The following is a 22,016-nucleotide window of genomic DNA, read 5'->3' as shown; positions in this document are numbered from 1 at the left end:
TACCTCTATTTTGTCTGTTATTCACAAAGCGAAACACCAACTGTGCTGTTGCTGCATTCAGTTCTCTCACTTGAGGCCTGTTGCTTTTAATTATATTGCAGTTTAATATCCAAACTGACTCTGGCGGAGCTCAATGTGTTGTTATTTCGCTGTGATGCTGAGGAACAGGAAGACGGTGGTGGCTGCTATAATATTCCCTCCTGGATGCCTCTGAAGTATGGAGGCCTGCAAGGTACCAAAATACCCACATTATATTATTGATATTGGGTCACTGTAGTGAAATAAACGTGTGCCTCCGTTATGAACAGGTTTTGTGTCGGTATTATCTGAGATTCGACCCAAAAATGACCTTGGACATCCGTTCTGTGACAATTTAAGACAAGGAAATTGGATACTTGATTACGTGAGCACTCGTCTGATCAATAAAGGCGGAGCTCTGCGGGAGGTAGGCAACAATGTTTTGGTAATTGCCATTTGCTAACATTAACTATACATTATTGAAGTGTTTCACAACCCCGTTCCCGAAGACGCACCAGCAGTACACATTTTTTTTCAAACACACTTGAATCAACTCATCAAAACACAAGAAGAGACTCCTAAACCTGAAGTTAATGGGTCAGATAAGGGAGACTTCAAAAATGTGTTTTGTTGGTGTGTCTCCAGAAACAGGTTTGGTAAACATTGCATTTATGGACATTAAAACATTTCGACAACTAAAAGCTTGGTTATATTCTAAACAGGAAAAAAAGGAACAAAAAAAATCAACCCAGGCTCATTGTGGAGTTATGTACCCCTAAATACATGTCTGGAGATCAGGAAATACCTCCCAGGATTTTTTTTTTTTTTTCAGTTTTTGTGAATCCCCCAGAGGCCGCTGTGTTTGCTTTTTCAGTTCTCAAATTTTTCTTGCGAGTGCCATTCCCACTTGCTTTTCTTGCGTAAATCCACAAGAAGCCGCTGTTAACTAACTAACTGACTGACCGACAGACCATTTACCCCACCCACCCCCTTTCCTAATCCCAACTGATAGTGTTTTCAAAAGCACTAGCTGACCAGCGCCCACCACCTTTCCTAAACCCAACCGACAGTGTTTTTAAAAGCAGTTCAGAAAAAGAAAAGCCCTCACGGCCGCATGATTTTTATCACGTTTTCAGTTTTACCACATTATCACCCTGTTATTTACATGTTTATTTATTTATTTATTTTTTGGCTTTTGTTTTTGTTTTCCCTGCTTTTTGAAAATGTTCTTCGCCAGATGCGAACCCTGTTGTCACGTTCATCTCTGCTCTGCCTTCCAAGTCCACCAACATTTAGGTGAGCCACTACGCAAGCTGGTAATAGCGCAAAAGCTGTCCACACGCTTCCGGTTCTGTTTCTTTTTGCGCTTCCAGCTGATTGCTTAACTCCGTGTGGACTGCATTTCTGCTGTTACCAGTTTGTCCAGTAGCTCGCCTCATACGTTGGATGTCAGACTTGTGACGTGGAGCAGAGTTGACTGTGATTTGAGTCCAGCGAAAGAACAGTTCCAAAAAGCGGTTAAGACAAAAACAAGGCACAAATGGCACTCACGAGAAAAAAGTTAGATCTCAGAAAGCGTAAACAGTGCCCTCTGGAGGATTCATAAAAACAAAACTGCAAAAAAAAAAAATTTACCTCCTAGGACGTATTTGGCATATTTGCTGATCTCCAATAATTGAATCAGTGAGCCTGCTTTGTACATTTATTATTGAATTTTTTTTTCTCTTCTGATTTTTGATAGGTTGGAAAATGGTTCAAAGCTGTATTTTCATACCTCAAGCATCTTCCACGCTACTTAGTGCCATGTTATTTCGATGCCATTATTGTTGGAGCGTACGCCACAGCTGTAGATGCCGTCTTCAACCAAATGTCAAGGTTAGCTTTTTTTTCTTTGTAATACAGATGTTTATTAGTTTGAGAGTGCTATTAATATATATTTTTTAAAATGTGGATAATGTCTTCCAGCTTTGTTCTGAATGGGTCGACCCTGGTCAAACAGCTGGCCCTGGGGTCAGTTCAGATGTGTGGGGTGGGTCGTGTCCCCGCCCTGCCACATCTGTCCCCTGAACTGGAGGATGTCCCGGTGCGAGTTAACAGTGCAACCAAGCAGGAGGAGCAGTGCTGTGTGTCTATTGCGGCAGGTTAGATTCATACACATTTTCATCTATTATAAAACTCCACTGTAAAAACTAATTATTTACTTTACTTGGAAAAATGAGAATAAACCTGTTGCCTTAAAAGCGACAAGTTGAGTTTACTTTTAATAATTGACTAGACCTATTGTCACTTTGGACTTTTAAGTTGATTTTGTTACTAAATGAAAACAACAGTTCTGAACTCGTCTCCTTTATTGCATGACCACCATGGCCCTTCACTAACAACAACAAAAACTCCCACTCACACCGGAAGTGACCTTTTACCTTAACATAAAAGTCCTACTTTCTTTCTATGTGCAGCATACACATTTACGGTTGTCATCACCAAGAATTTAACTTAACAGATTTAAAAAAAATTTAATAATTACTCACATAGTTCATTTAATAAAAAATGTACAGTTCATAAAGATGAAACTTTCTTTTTTTATCTGATTCTGAGGTTGGTTCATTTTCAATATTCTCAGTAAGTGACCATGTGTTTTAGGCTGGTATCTGCATAAAAAAAAAATTGCACAAACTGGTTTGGACTCTTTTTATTCTGTGTATTAAAGCAGAGAAACAGCAAAGCTAGAGCTATAGCTAAAGTTATTTTTTTTTTACTGGATCAACATGACATGCACTGTAAAACCCAAAAAGTTAAGGTAACTCAAACCATTTGAGTTCAAAAACTAATCCAAATGAGTACTGTGAACTTAATCCATTTGAGTAAAAGAAGCAATTTGAGCACAGTTAAAGCCAATAAATAAAGAGAACTCAAACTAATTGAGTACTGTGAAACCCAATAAGTTAAGACAACTCAAACCGTTTGAGGAAACCGATTGCTACAAACCACGAGTTAAAAAAACTAATCTATATGAGTACTGTGAACTTACTCCATTAAGTTTAATTAACTCATTACCTTCAACACTGAGTTCTAAACTCTTTTTAAGCAAGTAGAATTAACTTTCAGTCACTTTTCAGTTAACTAAACACATTTCATTTGATCAAGTTGACTGTTGGGTGTTACAGTGTGTGTATAACATTTAACATGAATTATCCTTGTACTGTATGAATTTTCAGCTTTCTGTGTCATTTTGAATTATTTTTTTTAGGTTGGTGTAAGGGCTTGTTTGTGTCGTCACAATATCTGTCTCAAGATTTGAATCAAATGAAAAGATTTGTTTTGACCCCGGGGAAAGAACCTGTTTAGATTATTTGAAGTTCAGATCATTTGCAAATGTAAATGCATAACAAATGGGACATGTCAGCTGATGGTTAGCATTAACATAAGAAAAGAAGCTAACATTCTTTTAAACAAGAATAGCTGCATCATTTTTATCAGCCTATAAATTAAATTTTTTTAAACGTTGTTGTCGCCCAATTTATTAAAGACGCTCAATTTTGGATTATTTTTGCCAGTTGATCCACTTTAGATGTGCTGCTGGCTGAGTTCTGGGGTGCGTTTCCCAAACAACGAGTCGACGTAACTCGCGGCTAAACTATCATAGTAGAGTAGAGCGATGTAGTGACGACTGTTTTCCAAAACTATAGTTGCTCTGTTGCAGATCCATCCTTTGAGCCACGTTAGTTATAACGTAAAATGCCCATAATAATGTTCCAAACGGTGGTAAGAACTTTTTTAGAGAAGAACCCCATATTTGTTTTGTTCAAATGATATTGTTTTACACTCACAGGCATTTAAAAAAACCCGAAAGTTAATTTTCGTAAAAACATGCACTTGCTTTCCATATTAATTAAAGTATATGTAAATGGCACATATAGGACCTGTGTTTCCTTTACAAATATTATTGAGAACATCACATATATTATTTTAGAACATAAAATTACTTACAAAAAGCTAATATTCTAACATCATATATAAATCATGTAAATAAATAAACAATGAGGCAATTTATTAAGAAAAGAAATTTCATTTTTTTGTTATTAGGAAATTATTATTATTATTGTTGTTGTTGTTGTTGTTGTTTTTAAGTAGGATATTGTTTATTTTTTGTTTTTTGAAAAGTCTACTTTTACAATTTGACACATGCAAACCACTGCAGAAATGTTCTAACCAACAGGCCCATGTCATATACAGTACAGATAGTTAATAAATAACCCACTATAAAATAAAAGCATTAACGTATGCTATGTGTTTTTGTTTTCACAAGCTTTGGAGCAATGACTGTAAAAAATATACTAGCTTTGGAGCCGTAACATAAATTCCGCTCGTTCAAAATTACATCAATGTTTTCAAAGTGCACTGCGAAGGGAGCGCAATTGTAAACATGAAGATTGCTAAAACTGAACTGTAAAAATACTTTGAAAGCAAATCACACCTAAGAGAGATGACCTTAATGCTTTTTTTCAATCATTCCAAGTCTAAACATTAAAATGTTTTAAACGAATAGGGCATAGGGGGGATAACTGGGAACAGAACACAGCCAGCAACTAGGTTTCTAACTACAGCTCCAGAGGTGTAGTTGCAAGGGCACAAGTTTGCGACGCAGTTTGCGAATGTTCATTTGAATCACGGATTTGGGAAACGCCAAATCAACAAACTATGTTTGTAATGACGGAACTTGCAATCTTAGTTGGCTAACGATGTTTTTCGAAAACGCACCCCTGATTAGTGGCTTTCCAATCACATGACAAGTTAGAAAGGTTTGTGGTAGAGAAAGATGCCAGCAGTGTGGTGTTTTTTTTTTTTTTTTAGAAAAATTAGAACATAATCACAATGTGTGAATGATTTTGTGAAAAGAAAGAAGATCTAGTTTTCTGTTTTTTTTTTTTTTTCTGATAAGGATTGTAAATAAAATGTATACTTCAAATAAAAAAGTCCAAATGTATTTGTTTATATGTATTGTAAAGTTGAAGACTATAAAAAATCTAACTGAAAGTTTGAGGTTCAATGTTGATTTATTTTAAGAGAAATCATTTTCACCTGTGTAGGTCTGCCACATTTCTCCACTGGAATCTTCCGCTGTTGGGGTCGAGACACATTCATAGCTCTGCGCGGCCTCATGCTTTTGACAGGGAGGCACCTGGAGGCCAGGTGAACACAGCTTTACAGTGCACACGAATCATTCACAAACCATGCTTTAAAGTATTGTGTTCCTGACAGAAATGCAGAGGTGTAAAACACTTCCGTAATTGTACTTCATTTCTCTATTTGACCCTGAAAGATCCTAATAGAAAAAAACAATGGAAATCCTATAGATGTTGTTTTTGGAGTCTTCTAAAAAAGTATTTTTTTCCATTTTCGACATTTGAAATCTGTCAAAGCTAATGTTTCGAACTACTATTTATACATATTTCTTGCACATTTCTATGATATTACAGGCTAGAATTAACAATACAGACATGTTTATTAAATTCAATTCCTTCATTCATTCATTTTCCTTCAGCTAGTCTGTATTTCAGAGGTCACCACAGCAGAATAAACCACCAACTATTCTGGCATATGTTTTGCGCAGCAAATGCCATTCCAGCCACAACCAAGTACTGGGAAACACACATACACTCATTCATTACGGCCAGTCTAGTTTATTAAATCTGCCTATAGCGCATGCCTTTGGACTGTGGGGGAAACCAAAGCACCCGGTGGAAACCCACACAAACATGGGGAGAACATGCAAACTCCACACAGTCGGGACTCGAATCTTCGACCCTTTTGCTGTGTGGCAATCGTGCTAACCACTGAGCCACCGAGCTGCCCATTTTTTATATTATTGGATGAAAAATATACATACTGTACATATATGCAATTCAATATATGTATGTATATATAAATATAAATATACAGGGTGGGCCATTTATATGGATATACCTTAGTAAAAAGGGAATGGTTAGTGATATTAACGTCCTGTTTGTGGCACATTAGTATATGTGAGGGGGCAAACTTTTCAAGATGGGTGGTGACCCAGGTGGCCATTTTGAATTTGGCCATCTTGGATCCAACTTTAGTTTTTCCAATAGGAAGAGGGCCATTTGACACATTAAACTTATTGGGAATTTAACAAGAAATGCAATGTTGTGCTTGGTTTTAACATAACTTTATTCTTTCATGAGTTAGTTACAAGTTTCTGACCACTTATAAAATGTGTTCAATGTGCTGCTCATTGTGTTGGATTGTCAATGCAACCCACTTCTCCCACTCTTCTCACACTGATAGCAACAACGCAGGAGAAATGCCAGCACAGGCTTCCAGTATCCGTAGTTTCAGGTGCTGCACATCTTGTATCTTCACAACATAGACAATTGTTTAAAAAGATTAAAGATTAAAGTCTAAGGGGGTCAGATCAGGAGACCTTGGCGGCCGTTCAACTAGCCCACGACAACCAATCCCTTTTTCAGAAAACGGTTCATCTAGGAATGCTCAGACCTGACAATCATAATGTGGTGGTGCACCATCTTGCTGGAAAAACTCAGGGAACGTGCCAGCTTCAGTGCATAAAGAGGGAAACATCATCATGTGGCAATTTCAAATATCCAGTGGCTTTGAGGTTTCCATTGATGAAGAATGGCCCCACTATCTTTGCCGTCTAAGGTGTGAAGATACAAGATGTGCAGCAGAGAACACTCTACAGTTGACAGAAGTTAGCCAGAAATGTAGTTGTTTAGATTGCAACTATGCAGTTTATTTATAAAGATAGTGCCTATTTTAAAATATGTATAATTTCTGAGAGACAGCTCGTCTGTTGCCATTACCCTGTCATTGAGTAGACCAAAGATGGTTGATGTTGTCCATCCACAAGATATCGACAAAGACTGCATAATAAGCCCTTAGAGGAGGAATAACCCAGCATAATTTTTAAATTACAGCTTAACAAATCATTATAAAACTGGTAAGTGACTTTCTAAGTTGATCTCTCTCTTATGTATGTTGTAGTGCTGTATTTATACCATGTAACTACAGTGCATTGAGTGTGAGATGGGACTCGGATATTAGGAATGTGTCATGTGTTGGCAGAAAGAAAGAAGAAATCCCCGCATGTAATTAGCATTTTTCCTTATCGCAGACAGAACAGCAATCTGGTAGTGATTGCGCTGCTTTTTTGGGAATAATTATTGTGATATCCAGATTGCAACAGAGAAATACTGTAGACTGCAATAGACTGTAATACTGTAGGAAGATATCTGTGTGAACTGCTGTTCAGCCTTATAATCTTAAAATATCAGAAAAATTACCTGTTTTGTCATCACTTTAGACATTACGCTAGAGAAGCATTATATATATATATATATATTTATATATATATATATATATATATATATATATATATATATATATATATATATATATATATATATATTTATATATATATAAATTGTCAGTTTTGCATAAAATACCAGCTGCCATGTTTTGAGACATGTTTATATTCATTTGTGTTTATTTTTCAATTGTAAAAAATCTAAAAAATAGATTGTAATTAATTTGTACTATTGTATACTCCAGGGCAATTTAAAGCTGTAAGCTTAATCCAGGTACTTGTACTTTATTGGTGTAAATATTTAACTTTTAGTATTATTTTTGTGTTCTCTTTACACCCCTGCAGAGACATCATCTTAGCCTTTGCTGGTACGATGCGTCACGGTCTGATCCCGAATCTGCTGGGTCAGGGTGTCGCAGCTCGTTATAACTGTCGTGATGCAGTGTGGTGGTGGCTTCAGTGTATCCAGGACTACTGCACCATCGTGCCCAGCGGCACAGATATACTAATGTGCCCTGTGTCACGTATGTATCCCACTGATGATTCAGAAGCACAGGCCCTCGGGACAGTGGTAAGCAGAAAGGAAACAATCTTATACTTAACATTAGGAGTGTAACTGTGCACTGTTTATTAAAGACAGCTGCGAGGAACGAAACATGCCTTTAACTAGCTTCTTAGTTTTTGCAAACCGTGGTTTACTGAACAAATTGTGGCTCGATTTTGAAGCAAATGATTTTATGATATTCTCAAGGATAAATAACTCTGTCTACGGTTAATAGGAAGCCATATTTCTTGCATATTTCTATTTATTAAAAGCGAGAATTTACATAATATTTATGCCATTACTAGATTTATAGATTGGTAATTAAGTAATATAAATTATAAATACATACTACAAAACATAAAATATCTATAATTAAAATTTCACATTTATAAATTAAAAAATATATATATATATATTTATTTATAAAATAATTTTAAAAATAGCATAAAAGACATGTACAATTAAAAATAAATAAGTTTACCATTACACTTCTTTATATAATACTTATTTTTAACTAAATAGATCATACTTCCATATACCATTCAAAATATTAGCTATTAGATTTGACCAAAAGTTATTCCACATTTGCAATTGCGTTGGTTAGCATTATAGATGAGATAATATAAGCATGCATATGCGTATATTTTTTTTTTTTGCTTTTTTCGTTTTTTTTATTTTTTTTTATTAAATGAAATACATTTCACAGTTTTGAAAGAAATACATATAAAAGCTTTATTTTTTGAGTGCGAATAACATAGACAATTCTTCACACAAAGCTCTTATGAGGAACACATGTTTATTGAATTAGTATTTTTTGGAACCTTACCCTTTGTCTGAGCCTGAACAAATCAATACTTTTTGTTACATTTAATTATTGCAATTATTTATTTATTTATTTATTTTTTTATTCCTACACATGCAATGCATGTTTATATGCAAACACGGATATTTAAGTTGATTATATCAAAACAAAGCTTAGAATATTGTATTTGTTTATTTTTGATTTGACAAGCTTTCATTTTGCCCGTAAATAATTATAAATAAATGAATGAATGAATGAATGAATGAATGAATGAATGAATGAATGAATGAATTAATGATTGAATGAACGAATAAATAAATAAATAAATAAATAAATAAATAAAAGATCTATGCAAATTGAATGTGTGTACTGCTACACTCCTATTTGAAACTGTATAATGCTATGAATTACGTTCCTTTTTAAAAAGCAAACTTTTGACATAATTTTAATAGATAATAGATAGAACTCACAGATAATATTCAAATATAGTGGATAATACAAAATGTTAGCCCTTGGACTTGACAAACATTGTTTCAAAACGGCCTGATTATATTTGCATTGTTTAGCAATATAGAAGTTTCAGCAATAAAACGTGAATAAATATGTGAATAAATATAATCAAATATGTAAATAATTATAATTATTTACACATTTTTGAAAGAAATGGATTTAAAATATGTATTTTTCAAGGGTTCTTTCCTGGGTTAATAAAATTATAATAAAAAAGAAAAAAATTATTTTTTCTATTATGTGAGTTACGTGGAGCACATTTAGGCTGTATTTATCATGTTTTTAAACTCCTAGTTCACAGTGTTGGGTAAAGTTACTTTTAAAAGTGATATATATTACAATCTTAAGCCTATCTTCATTTATATAATAACAAAAATCTGCTAAATTAACCTAACAATACTTGTTGCTTTAATTACTATTTGAGAACTGTCATAATCTTAATTTAAAAAGTCTCCAAGTAACACATTTCTTTTTTTAAAGTGACATAAGACTGTAATATACGCCTTTTAAAAGTAACTTTCACCAACCACAATAAATAATATCCCAACAATGGGATCTAAATATCCCTTTTTTTGGTCAGAGGAAATGTTACAGATTTATTTATTTTATTTATTTATTTATTTATTTATTTATGTATGTATGTATGTATGTATGTATGTATGTATGTATGTATGTATGTATGTATGTATGTATGTATGTATGTATGTATGTATGTATGTATGTATGTATGTATGTATGTATGTATGTATGTATGTATGTATGTATGTATGTATGTATGTATGTATGTATTTATTTATTTATTTATTTATCTATTTATATTATTATCATTATTATAAAATAAATATTCTAAATAATAATTAATTTAATGAATTTAGATGGTTTTCAAACAACTATAATAATAAAAATAAAGCACATAGTACAGTATTTGTTTATTTTTGATGTGACAGTTTCATTTTGTCTGATGACTCTCCACACTAAATGTATTTGTTCATAAACAGGCTCATGACCAGCCGTTGTATGTGCTTATTCAAGAAGCCATGCAGCGTCACATGCAGGGAATCCAATTCAGAGAGAGAAACGCTGGTCCGCAGATCGACTGGAACATGCAGCATGAAGGTGTGACGTCTTTCCACGAATGCACACAGGAGATCCTATTTCCAAGTCTGTGGCAAACCTTTTCTTTTCCTGTTATCCTGCCCCATAGGCTTTAACGTGGAGGCCAAAGTAAATCCCGAGACGGGCTTTGTTTACGGCGGAAATGGCTTCAACTGCGGGACATGGATGGATAAAATGGGAGAGAGCGATAAAGCCCATAATAAAGGTGTTCCAGCCACACCCAGGTACTAAAGATTCCCACTGTCATACATGACATGCTAAACCCCTGTAATAATAACCCGCTATATTTAGCCCAAAAGAATGCTTTGAGGAATAAGCACTGAGGCTCCGTAGATAAACCAGTCTTCTTTGTGTCAGGTGATGTGTTTTTTTGTGCAGGGACGGCTCTGCGGTGGAGATTGTTGGTCTTAGTAAGTCAGCGGTGCGCTGGCTGATGATGATGAATGAGACTGGACATTTTCCATATTCCTCTGTCAAAATTCACAGAGATGGTACGTCAATCTGTAGCACATCCTCATTCTTCAGGAACATTTCAGCGGTTCACTATTTCTACTTTTTTATTGTTTTATTTTTTATATGAATTTTATACAAACTGTGATTTTAAAATAAGGCATCATTATTAATAATGCAATTATTTGTTTTAAAATAAGGTTCCAGCAATTAAATAAGGTGTCACGATATGGGGGTGGATGGAGAGGAGGCGAGGACCCAAATGCGGGGAGAGAAGAATTTATTGAAAAAATAAATAAAAACAAAACTCAAATCTCCCCATGTGGGGAAAAACACGACATGGTTAAACACTTACCTAGACTTCAAGAATCAGGAACTTGGCAGACACACAACTTAACCACTGTTGTAGAACAGAAACAGCAAATCACGTACAACAGGGAAGGAAACAATCAACAACGGACCAGCACAGAACAGAGCACACTAGGAGAATAAATAGGAAAGACAAACCAATAAACAGACAGGCGGACAGGTGAAAATAATAATTACAAACAAGATAACAAAGTGGGTGGGACAAGACAATAGACGGGAGAGCGCATGACAGAGACGAGACAAGCCATGCGCTCACATACACAGGACAAGAACATGCAGCCAATGAGAGAACTCATTAACCGCATGTTCAAGACAACACAAACACAACACTGAAGCACACGACAAAAGCACGTGACCACAATGTAAACACAGAGCCAAGTGCTTTGACAACAGACGCAAGACACGAGCACACGATGAATGAAAGCACTCACCGTGCGCTCACACACGCAGTGTGCATGCTTCATCCCAGCGCCGACCAAAACCGAAACCAACAAGACTGAGACGCTGGGAATGAAACACCACGCTGCTGACAGACGAAAACACAAACACGAGTACAAGAGCGCACGCGTCTAAGGGACGCAGCCCCCACGACACCCACGACGGCGCGCGCGCACACAGAGACAGAAACAGGACCAGACATGGGTAGTGTCCGAGCTCTGCCACCAAAACAAGAATTTACAAGACCAGAGTGGCAGAACCCTGACATAAGGTGCTTGGTTTATTTATTCACTTCTGTCATGAACTCTCTCAGAATTTAGTATGGTAATGATTATGTGTGTGGCAATGTTAATGTATTTAGTCTTGACGCAATAAATCTGCTACACTGCTGCTGCTTTGCTTATTATGGCAAAACAAGCAACAAGACGTACTATTGCCAGTATATACCAAAGTCCCTTTAATGCAAGTCATTTCATTTGGTGGCCTTCTTAGAGACACCTCATGGGCAGTATGCTCAGGCATTCTGTCTGAAAGGGAAACATCAAATTCTTCAAAACTGTTTGCCAAGCTTACGATTACATTACATTCAGTTGAAGTCAGAATTTTATTGAGGCATTCTGTTTTGTACGTCATTAAACTTGCGACAATGTGGTACTGTACTTCTCCGCGATTTAATGATATAGAAGGAAGAACGTGTGTGGAGACACCGACGCAGTAAACAACAACACAGGAAACACGGAGGAGGAAAGTTGTCAGTTGCCACAATTTGCTCCCACCAGACCTGAGATCTCTCTTGTACCCACAAATTCCTCTGAATGGTTGTGGACACCATATATAAACCACGGCCCTTTTCTTCCTCCTCCACCTCAAAATAATTTCAAAATTGGGCAAACTTCGCATATTTTGCAGAGTTAAGCAGGTCGCACACCAGAAGCGACGCTCGGCGGCGCGCCGCGCAGCGCCACGTATTTTAGAATTCTAATCATAGGTTTCTATCAGGATACACACACCGGCGCCGCAAGTCGGCGGCTGTCGGCGGCGCCCGGCGACGGCTCAGGACGCAGTTCATTTTTCAGCCGCGCCACAGAGCGCCATCTGATTAGTTTCATGTTAAATATCATTCGAATGTGCGCGTCTGGTGTGCGATACTTTAATCTGTCATGTACGCGCCGTGTCGCGGCGCCGAGCGGCGCTTCTGGTGTGCGACCTGCTTTAAAAGCAAGACAATTTCTTTCATCAGGTCTAGTGTGGCACAGATGCTAGAACCCGCCTTTATGCATGTGCAACATTGTAAATTGTATAGCAAGTGTAAACACATTATCGGATATGGGTCACAATTAAAAGAACGTGTATATAAACAGGCAAACGATATCAAATAAAGGCAACAAATTGCAATTGGGCGTCAAGACTTGACAGTATAAATGGGGCCTTTGTTTACAAGTTTGTGGGTGTTTGAGTAGTTGCTGTCATGTGATGTGCTTTTGACAGGACGGACTGTACCTCGCATTTGTTTCATACAAATTACAAACGCAAAAATCTTGTTTTCAAGTGAACTTGGTTCATTTAAAAGCACAGATTTCAAGCTATATGTGGATATATTTCTTATGTCTGTGAAGGAAGTATTCTTTTTATACTTTTTCAAAACTGTTTAAACTAAATAAAATGTTACCAACAAGCTTAGGGTCACATAGGGTCCCATTAATAAAATTATATTTTATTAATTTTATAATACATACAATTATGTAGTTAGTTAGTTAGTAAGTTAGTTAGTTAGTTAGTTAGTTGGTTAGATTTTATAAGTGCCATTAAGGTAATATTTTTTGTACTGTTATTTATTAATATGTTAAATAATTTTTATTAATATTAAATTATTATTATTATTATTATTATTATTGTTATTATTATTATTATTATTATAACTAAAACAGGGCTCAACAATAAGGACTGCCCGGTGGCCCTGGGCCAGCGTGAAAGACGCTCGGGACAGTAGACAGGATTGTTACTGGCCCCTATCGGCCAGTAACGGTGAGCATGCAATTTTTTTTGTAACATGGGAACAACAATTACACCGAAAAGATGGCAACATCTAACTATGAGGCTGAAAGAAAACGTCAGTTTCTAAAGTCTTGGAAGCAGACAATTACATGGGTACTAAATTAAGAAACTTTGAAAAAGAAAAGAAAAGAAAAAAAGAGTTGTCGGTTCGGCAAACCATTTTTATAAAAATAATTTAGAATTGCACTAAAATACCAGCACATTTTTTATACTGCTCTTTCGTTTGCATAAAATCAAACTAGTTTTGTTCATTATACATTTATTAACATTTTTTAAATGTTTAAATTCTAGATTTATAGACATTATTTTGCCACATTATTTAAAATATGTGGCTAAGAACTAGCTATTAACCTTTTTTTTTTTTTTTTTTTTTTTAGTGGGGCCAGTGAAAATTTTGGCAGGGCAAGTAAAAACCTCAACCACTGGCCCAATCGGCCCAGTAGAAAAAATCCTTAGCGTTGAATCCTGTAAAACTACACATACAATTTTTTACATAAATTCCCAATTTGAATGTACTGAGTAAGACCCAATATCTGATTTTATGATGATGTCCGGACTATTTAAATCAGTGAACAGGTATAAATATTTGTTCAGTAATTTATTTATTTTATTATGGTAACATTTTAGTGGACTAGAGGTGAATAATACAAAAGCAGAATAATTCTGAGTCTGAACTTTTATTTTTTCCAAATTTTTAATATCAGTAGTATCATGATTTACTGTTGTAATACAGTAAATTCAGCTGACAGCATTCTAATAATTAACTGTAAAGCTTAATAATGGCATTACAATGTGGCTTTCCTTAACTTTTTATGAATTGTGACAGTAATGTAGTTAAAAATGTGCACCTTTTTGTAAAGTTGCTTTGGGACAAACAATATTGTGAAAAGTGCTATACAAATATACTGCGTTTTATTGAAAATCTTAAATTTTCCAGGAGCAGAACAGTTAATCACCTATAAGGAGTGGAATCAAAGAATCCAGGAGAACTTTGAAAGGTTTTTCTATGTCTCAGACGATCCTGCAGATCCAAATGAGCAACGTCCTGACTTGGTTCACAAGAAATGCATTTATAAAGACAGTCATGGGGCTTCTAGTCCTTGGTGTGACTACCAGCTCAGGCCTAACTTCACCATCGCCATGGTGGTGGTGAGTTCTGACATGTTAATTATCTTTTTAAGTGTTTTTGTAGTCCCTTCTCTTATACAGTTCTTTGTTTCACCAGGCGCCAGAGTTGTTTTCAGTGCAAAGAGCCTGGAAAGCTTTAGAGATTGTTGAAACCAAGCTTCTTGGTCCTTTGGGGATGAAAACACTTGACCCAGAGTGAGTAGAAAACAACACCTGCTGTCTGCCTGTTGACTAAGCAGAAACCTGTCTTAAGAGTGTGCTCTTCTGTCTGGCTGACTGGATGTGGTTTGATAAGTGTTAAATTTCAGGACATGATTTGCCAGATTTTTTTTCGTTTTGCCATCACCACTCATGAACGTACATGCGCAAGGTTACCTTAAAAACATCAGTTGTTTGCCCTTTATTAGTGTTTTAGTTGTAGCGATTCAGGTTTTCCACAGCACCGCACCCTTCCTTTTATTGTCAACTATAATTAAATTTGCTGTAAAAAATTTACAATGAAGGTGACGCGCAGTAGGTAGTACTGTCGCCTCACAGCAAGAAGGTTGCTGGTTCGAGCCTCGGCTGGGTCAGTTGGCATTTCTGTGTGGAGTTGGCTTGTTCTCTTCACGTTTGTGTGGGTTTCCTCCGGGTACTCCGGTTTCCCCCACAAGTTCAATGACATGCGGTACAGGTGAAACGGATAAGCTAAATTGTCTGTAGTGTATGTGTGTGAATGAGTGTGTATGGGTGTTTCCCAGTGATGGGAAAGCTGGATAAGTAGGCGGTTCATTCCACTGTGGCGACCCCAGATTAATAAAGGGACTAAGCCGAAAAAAAAAATGTATGACCGACTGAATGAAATTACAATGAAAAGGAAATTGTACTTGTATTTATATTTTAAGCTGTGAAATATAATTGAAGGGAGATGAAAGTACCGATTTTTTTTGAGTGAAGTGAAGAAGCCACAAGTTTCAGAGTAATATACATGTCAAATAATGTTTAATAAATTTTTGAAACTGCCCCTTTTAGGCTTTGATCCAAATTATACTCCCAGAAGATTGTGCTCCCAGCTATAAACGCCTGTGTGTCAGCATAGTGGTGGATTCGAAACTCTAATGGCCTATGACTGCATCTCACTCAGGGCTGTTTATAGTAGTGAGGGTGAGATTTTCACTAATGGGCAAGGCTTTCCCTCTCTGATGACATGTGCAAAGGGAGAATGTCAATCAAAACGTTTCTGCTGACAGTTTTTATTAAGTGTGATTAAAATAGAATTTAATAAATGTTTACCATTAGAGTCTGGCTATATTCACACACTGATGCCACACAATTGTGTTTAAACCCCTTATAAAAGTTATTTTAGCATTATAGGTCCCCTTTAAATGGCGTTTTTACATTTTGTATCACATTTTTTTTCATTATTGTTACAAATTAAATAAAAAATCTTTAATCAAAAAGAGGTTTTAACCAAAATGTAACAAAATAACGGGGATTAAAAATATATTCCCTGGTGACCCCGCACTCTCACTCCACAAAATATAAACTAAAAACTAAACCACTGAGAATTAACAAGAAAATATGATTTATTTAAAAGAAATAAGGAGCAGGAGCGAGACAGTGGCAGAGTAGGTAGTGCTGTCGCCTCACAGCAAGAAGGTCGCTGGGTCGCTGGTTCGAACCTCAGCTCAGTTGGCGTTTCTGTGTGGAGTTTGCATGTTCTCCCTGCCTTCGCGTCGGTTTCCTCCGGGTGCTCCGGTTTCCCTCACAGTCCAAAGTCATGCAGTACAGGTGAATTGGGCGAGCTAAATTGTCCGTAGTGCATGAGTGTGTGTGTGAATGTGCGTGTGGATGTTTCCCAGAGATGGGTTGCGGCTGGAAGGGCATCCGCTGCATAAAAACTTGCTGGATAAGTTGGCGGTTCATTCCGCTGTGGCAACCCCGGATTAATAAAGGGACTAAGACGACAAGAAAATGAATGAATGAGGAGCAAAAATAGGGGTTCAGCCAAAATAAATGACAATAAACCAAGCTAACTAAATCAGATCAAACTTCCCTAGAAAACAGTTAACAAAATAGAAAACTTACCTCCCTACTAACAAACACAGGAGAAAACGAAAATAACAAATAGAAGGCACCAAACATCCCTACCATGTTCCAAGCCAGACAGGGAGACAGAAAACCAGGTTTCTCCAGTTATAATTAACAACGTCACATCGGCATCTCACAAAACACCACAAAAGAGACATAAGCAACAACCACTCATTTACAAACACTCATTTGATCACTTGAGCACTATCTCCTCTGAGCGGGGAGCCATCGAATCCATGCTCTCTGCAGGTTTATATACAGCCGCCAATCCAAGCGCCAATCATGATCCGACCCAACGTATTTCCGCTGCACCTGCGAATACTTAAGTGAAAGTTAGAGCGAGAGAAAGAGAGTGAAAAAGAGAGAGAGAGGGAAAGAAACACCACACACAAGCCTACACTACACTACAACTACTTGTAACAATTATATATGCTTATTTGTCCAAATAGATTTTAGATATTTTTTAAGAGATTTTATTTTATAGGGAACAACAGGGCAACACTCCCAGGCATGTAACAGTGTTGAACAGTTGTGGGATTCTGTGTGGTTTATTTACTGAATCCTGCTGGATTTGTTATCATCTCTGCGATCACTGACTGCTGCATTATATCACAGGTTCCTTTACAGACATTGATATGCTTCATACTAGCTTCTTTTTTCAGTCTTCGTTAGGGCAAAATAAAAAAAATCATGTGATGTATGTGTCTCACAGACACTAATCAGATTTTCTAACCTTCTCACTTGATTTTCATTTGATGTGCTTGAGCTCTACCACTCTCACAGGATCAGCTGAAATTAAAAAACAAAAAGGCTATTAGCTGTTTTTTAAAGGGGGAGGGGCTACTAGGGCTGTTCAATTAATCGAAAATCCGGTTTCGATTGTGGCTTGTAACGATTATGAAAAAACATTAATCAAGATTATTGCATCATATACCACCCCCTTTCCAGTTGTACACATTCGTTGTTCTGCAAAGCTCACTTCCATGTGAAAATGACTAAAAGCATGTGCTGTAATGTAAATTTTGCAGCACGGGATGCGCATCATTCATATTTTTAAAAGTGTGAAAGAGCACATGCTCGGTGTGTGTGTACGCGGCGCACAGCCTCAGACAGGTTCATAGACAAGCAGAGCACACACATCTAATGCCATCTTAATGTGAGTGCTTTAATGGTCAAATACATGCACATTTGTGTCAGAGCGCGATGCTTAGTGATTATTCATATTAACGCTCATTTGTGTGATAAACAAACAAATTGAGAATCAAAAGACATGTGAAAGAGAAACCATATCACAGCCACTCTATTCTTAAAGTGACAGTGCGCAATATCCCTGCGGCCGACTGTTTTTATTATTGATCGAACAACAAAAGGAAAAAATCCCTCACTGCACTTGACTGAAGGACTGCTGTAGCTAGTTTTTTACTTGCAGTGAAGATGCTTAAAGCACAGTTTAAACATAAAAGATTTAATAACTCATTTCTAATATCTAATATTTATCTTTGCTATGATGAGAGTACATAATATTTTACTAGATATTTTTCAAGACACTACTATTCAGCTTAAAGGGACATTCAAAGGCTTAATTAGTGTAATTAGGCAAGTCATTGTATATAACAATAGTTTCTTCTGCAGACAATCAAAAATATAAATTGCTTAAAAGGGCTAATAGTATTGAGCTATTTACAGTAAATAGGTTTCAAAATATTTAAAACTGCTTTTATTCTAGTCGAAATAAAACAAATCAGCCTTTCTCCTGAAGAAAAAAAAATATAAAAAGGAAATACTATAAAACATTCCTCTGTCAAACATAGTTTGGGAAATATTTAAATATAAAAAAAATTCACAGAATGGCGAATAATTTTGACTTCAAATGATAATCAGTTTGAATAATCGTGATTACAATTATGGCCAAAGTAATCGTGATTATGATTTTTCCCATAATCGTGCAGCATTTGGGCTACTATATGCCCTGCCCTGTCTTCATGTGTCAGTTGACATAATGTCAAAGGTGGAACAAAACAAATGCACATTTCAAAGCATTTCAAGAGTTCACACTTAGCTGATGATTGATAATAAAGCTTGTTTGGCACGCTGTCGTGGGAGAGAGTCCTGAGCTTATAAGATCCCAGAGCCCTGGGCTCCCTCCTGTTGCAGAACGAGAGGGGAGTTTGAGCTCAGGTAGATCTCAATGACTCCCTCTTCTGCTTATTGTAGCTAAGTGTCAGATAGGGATGCTGAGAAGGTGTACTAAGAGCTTGGCTAAAATATTTTGGATTAATTGTTTTGGGTACTTGTTTTTTAACTGTGGGTGGAAACCGGAGGAACCGGGGAAAACCCACGCGATCTCGGGGAGAACGAGCAAAACTCCGTACAGAAATGTTGCTTGGTTTGGAAGGGAATTAAGCTAGGGGCATTCTTGCTGTGAGGTAACAGCGCTAATCACTGGCCACCGTGTCGCCCGTTTGAAAGGAGGGAAAGTAGGGTTGGGTGGGGGGGTTTATTCAAGAGGAAGATATTGAGTTGAGAAAAGTCTGGTTATTTATAGTGAGTTAAGGATCATCTGATAGGATAATTAGCCATTACCTAAAGTTGGAACAGCTGTGAACAATCATAAGCATAGGATCCTCTCGAAATTTGTTTATAAATAAACTTCACTTCATGGGACCTTTAAGTTGCAAAAACAACATCTATGATTTTACTTGGCATGATAAATATCACAGATCACTTTGGAAAAGTTCCCATGTAGAATAGTTTCTATGTAGAAATGTTTGATTTATGTGTCTCTGTGTTTGTCTAACAGTGATCTGGTGTACTGTGGTGTGTATGACAACGCCCTGGACAATGATGACTACAACCGTGCAAAAGGATTCAATTATCACCAAGGACCTGTATGTTTTTATACACTGACATCAATACATTGCTTTGGATGTAATAGATTTGTAATACATGCATAATTAAATTTGTTTACAGGAATGGATTTGGCTGGTTGGATACTTCTTAAGAGCCAAACTTTATTTTGGAAGGAAAATGGGCCAAGAGAAGTACAATCAAAGCGTGTACCTGGTCAAGAATGTTCTGTCTAGACTTCACACCCATTTAGAAAGGTATTACCAAACAAAACAAAACCAAAAAGTGGGTCAGATCGTGTGTTTTTTTTTTTTTTTAACAAAATGTAAGGCAGAGGTGTCAAACTCAGTTTCTCTCCACTAACAATTAAACACCTGATCCAACTACATCCTTCAGGCGTATATTTGAGCTACATTGTGTGTTGGGGCAGGGTTGGAACTAAACTCAAAGTTTGACACTCCTGCTCTAGTGTCAGGTGTTCTTAGAATGTGTCTGTGAACTTTCAGCTCAAAATATCTCAGATCATTTATTATAACCTGCTCTAAATGTCATTTTTTTTTTTTTTTTTTTGGGGGGGGGGGGGGATGCTTTTTTTTAAAGATTTTCTTAAAAATATGAATGATAGTCAAACTTAGGCCCATAAATATTTGTTAAAATTATGGATTCGCTCATTCATTTTCTTTTCGGCTTAGTCCCTTTATTAATCTGGGGTCGCCACCGCAGAATGAACTGCAGATTTATCCAGCATATGTTTTACGCAATACACTACGGACAATATAGCCTACCCAATTCACCTGTACTGCATGTCTTTGTACTCTGGGTGAAACCGGACCTTCCGGAGGAAACCCACGCAAACGTGGAGAGAACATGCAAACTCCACACAGAAACGCCAACTGACCCAGCCAAGGCTCGAACCAGCGACCTTCTTGTTGTCAGGTGACAGCACTACCTACTGCGCCACAGATTCACCCAAAAGTGATGAATAATAAATTAATTTCCCCAATAACCATCAAGTATTTTCCATTTATATCATTAATTTTTTGTTTATAAATAAAGACAACCGATTTTTTGATAATAATTAGGGGTGTCCTGATCTGTTTTTTGCCAACGAGCCAGAGTCATTTGATATTGAGTATCTACCGATACCGAAACCCAATCTGATACTTTTATAATACATCAAAAAAGAATAAAGAAGCGAAACAGATCTAGGATGTTCCTTATTTTTAATTTAATTCACCCTATTTTAACATTCAACAACAAACAGAGCACTTCTGTGCAAACCAGGCTCATTCTGAAAACGAAGTCCTGTGAATGTTTCTGGAGACCGTGAAATGCGTCCGGGAGGTATGTGTTTGTGCAGTTTTTGTTTTCGCAAATTCGCTGTTTCTTTCGCGAGTGCCGTTTACTTCTGTGCTGTTCTCGCGTAAACCCAGCAGAGGCCACTGTCGACCGACCATCTGACTGACTGACTGAACGGCCGACTGGGCTACCAGTCAATCAACTGACCCATCCTCCTCCTTCACAAAACCGAACCAATTTTATTGATTGACCCAGCAAAAAGCATCACTATAACAGCTGAAAGAGGAAACATCACGCCAGCAGGTCAAAGGGGATACAGTGAGAGAGAGAGAGAAAAATTTAGTTTACTTACATTTTCTCCATATGAGTGAAATAGGGGCTTCTACTGTAACTTAGTGTCAAATGAATGACTGTCCAGCAAACACACGCAGTAAATTGTGCAGAGTTTGTGTTTTAATGGCTCGTGCTCGCCTCCCTCGCCATAGTATTCTACTGCAACATAGTGCATATGAGATAAAGGACGTCAGTACATAATAACCGGTTATGATTTATTACTGAACCGATATCGAATTGTCCGCGTCTGCATACATATATTTGAGTCCTGATTGGGAGGTAACATCCCATTCCGATCGAGTCTGAAACCACGTGAGCAGGCCCGATTTCCAGTCATGTGATTGGATCTGGATATCCCTAATAATAATCGCTACTCCTTTGGCTTTAGTAGAAAAATTTTGGTAGACTTGAGACATCCATTGAGCTATAATACTAAACCTTGTTTGATATTTTAATGTGTGTTTCCTGAAGGAATATTACCTCTGCACCAATTTTTCTGAGATGTGCAAAGACTTTTTCTCCTTTGATTGGACTATTAATTAAAAAAAAGCTTTGTGTTACCTCAAATGCAAATTAGCTTCTGCTCTCCACCCCCTTTACAGTTGTGCTTCAGTTACTTCAGCAACTAAAACAAAACATCTATATTTGTTTTAAAACCATCTGTACTCATGGCTTGCTTTGCTGTAATA

The 22,016-nt window shown here is 36.8% G+C and overlaps 1 protein-coding gene across 9 annotated transcripts in view; it reads left to right on the top strand.

Moving 5' to 3' along the window:
• Positions 1–22,016, top strand: part of aglb (amylo-alpha-1, 6-glucosidase, 4-alpha-glucanotransferase b) — a 72,829-nt gene that overhangs the window by 45,895 nt on the left and 4,918 nt on the right. For 7 of the 9 annotated variants that reach the window (XR_012399461.1, XR_012399459.1, XR_012399460.1 and 4 more), the window contains exons 21-33: positions 102–232; positions 309–445; positions 1,760–1,893; positions 1,984–2,159; positions 5,106–5,208; positions 7,712–7,937; positions 10,221–10,338; positions 10,427–10,562; positions 10,717–10,829; positions 14,588–14,799; positions 14,876–14,973; positions 19,649–19,736; positions 19,819–19,952. Coding sequence is in view for 4 of the 9 variants with exons in the window: in XM_021470359.3 (XP_021326034.3) it covers positions 102–232; positions 309–445; positions 1,760–1,893; positions 1,984–2,159; positions 5,106–5,208; positions 7,712–7,937; positions 10,221–10,338; positions 10,427–10,562; positions 10,717–10,829; positions 14,588–14,799; positions 14,876–14,973; positions 19,649–19,736; positions 19,819–19,952 (1,806 nt within the window). In the remaining 5 variants the exon portion in view is untranslated. Of the gene's footprint in view, positions 1–101; positions 233–308; positions 446–1,759; positions 1,894–1,983; positions 2,160–5,105; positions 5,209–7,711; positions 7,938–10,220; positions 10,339–10,426; positions 10,563–10,716; positions 11,008–11,866; positions 12,221–14,587; positions 14,800–14,875; positions 14,974–19,648; positions 19,737–19,818; positions 19,953–22,016 lie in introns of those variants that run through there. The other 2 variants (XR_012399463.1, XR_012399462.1) reach the window with 1 other exon arrangement.

The sequence above is a fragment of the Danio rerio genome, chromosome 24 (genome assembly GCF_049306965.1).
Source record: "Danio rerio strain Tuebingen ecotype United States chromosome 24, GRCz12tu, whole genome shotgun sequence".
In the NCBI taxonomy this organism is placed as follows: domain Eukaryota; kingdom Metazoa; phylum Chordata; class Actinopteri; order Cypriniformes; family Danionidae; genus Danio; species Danio rerio.
The sequence above is the reverse complement of the archived record's forward strand: the minus strand, read 5'-3'. Positions and strand labels throughout refer to the sequence as shown.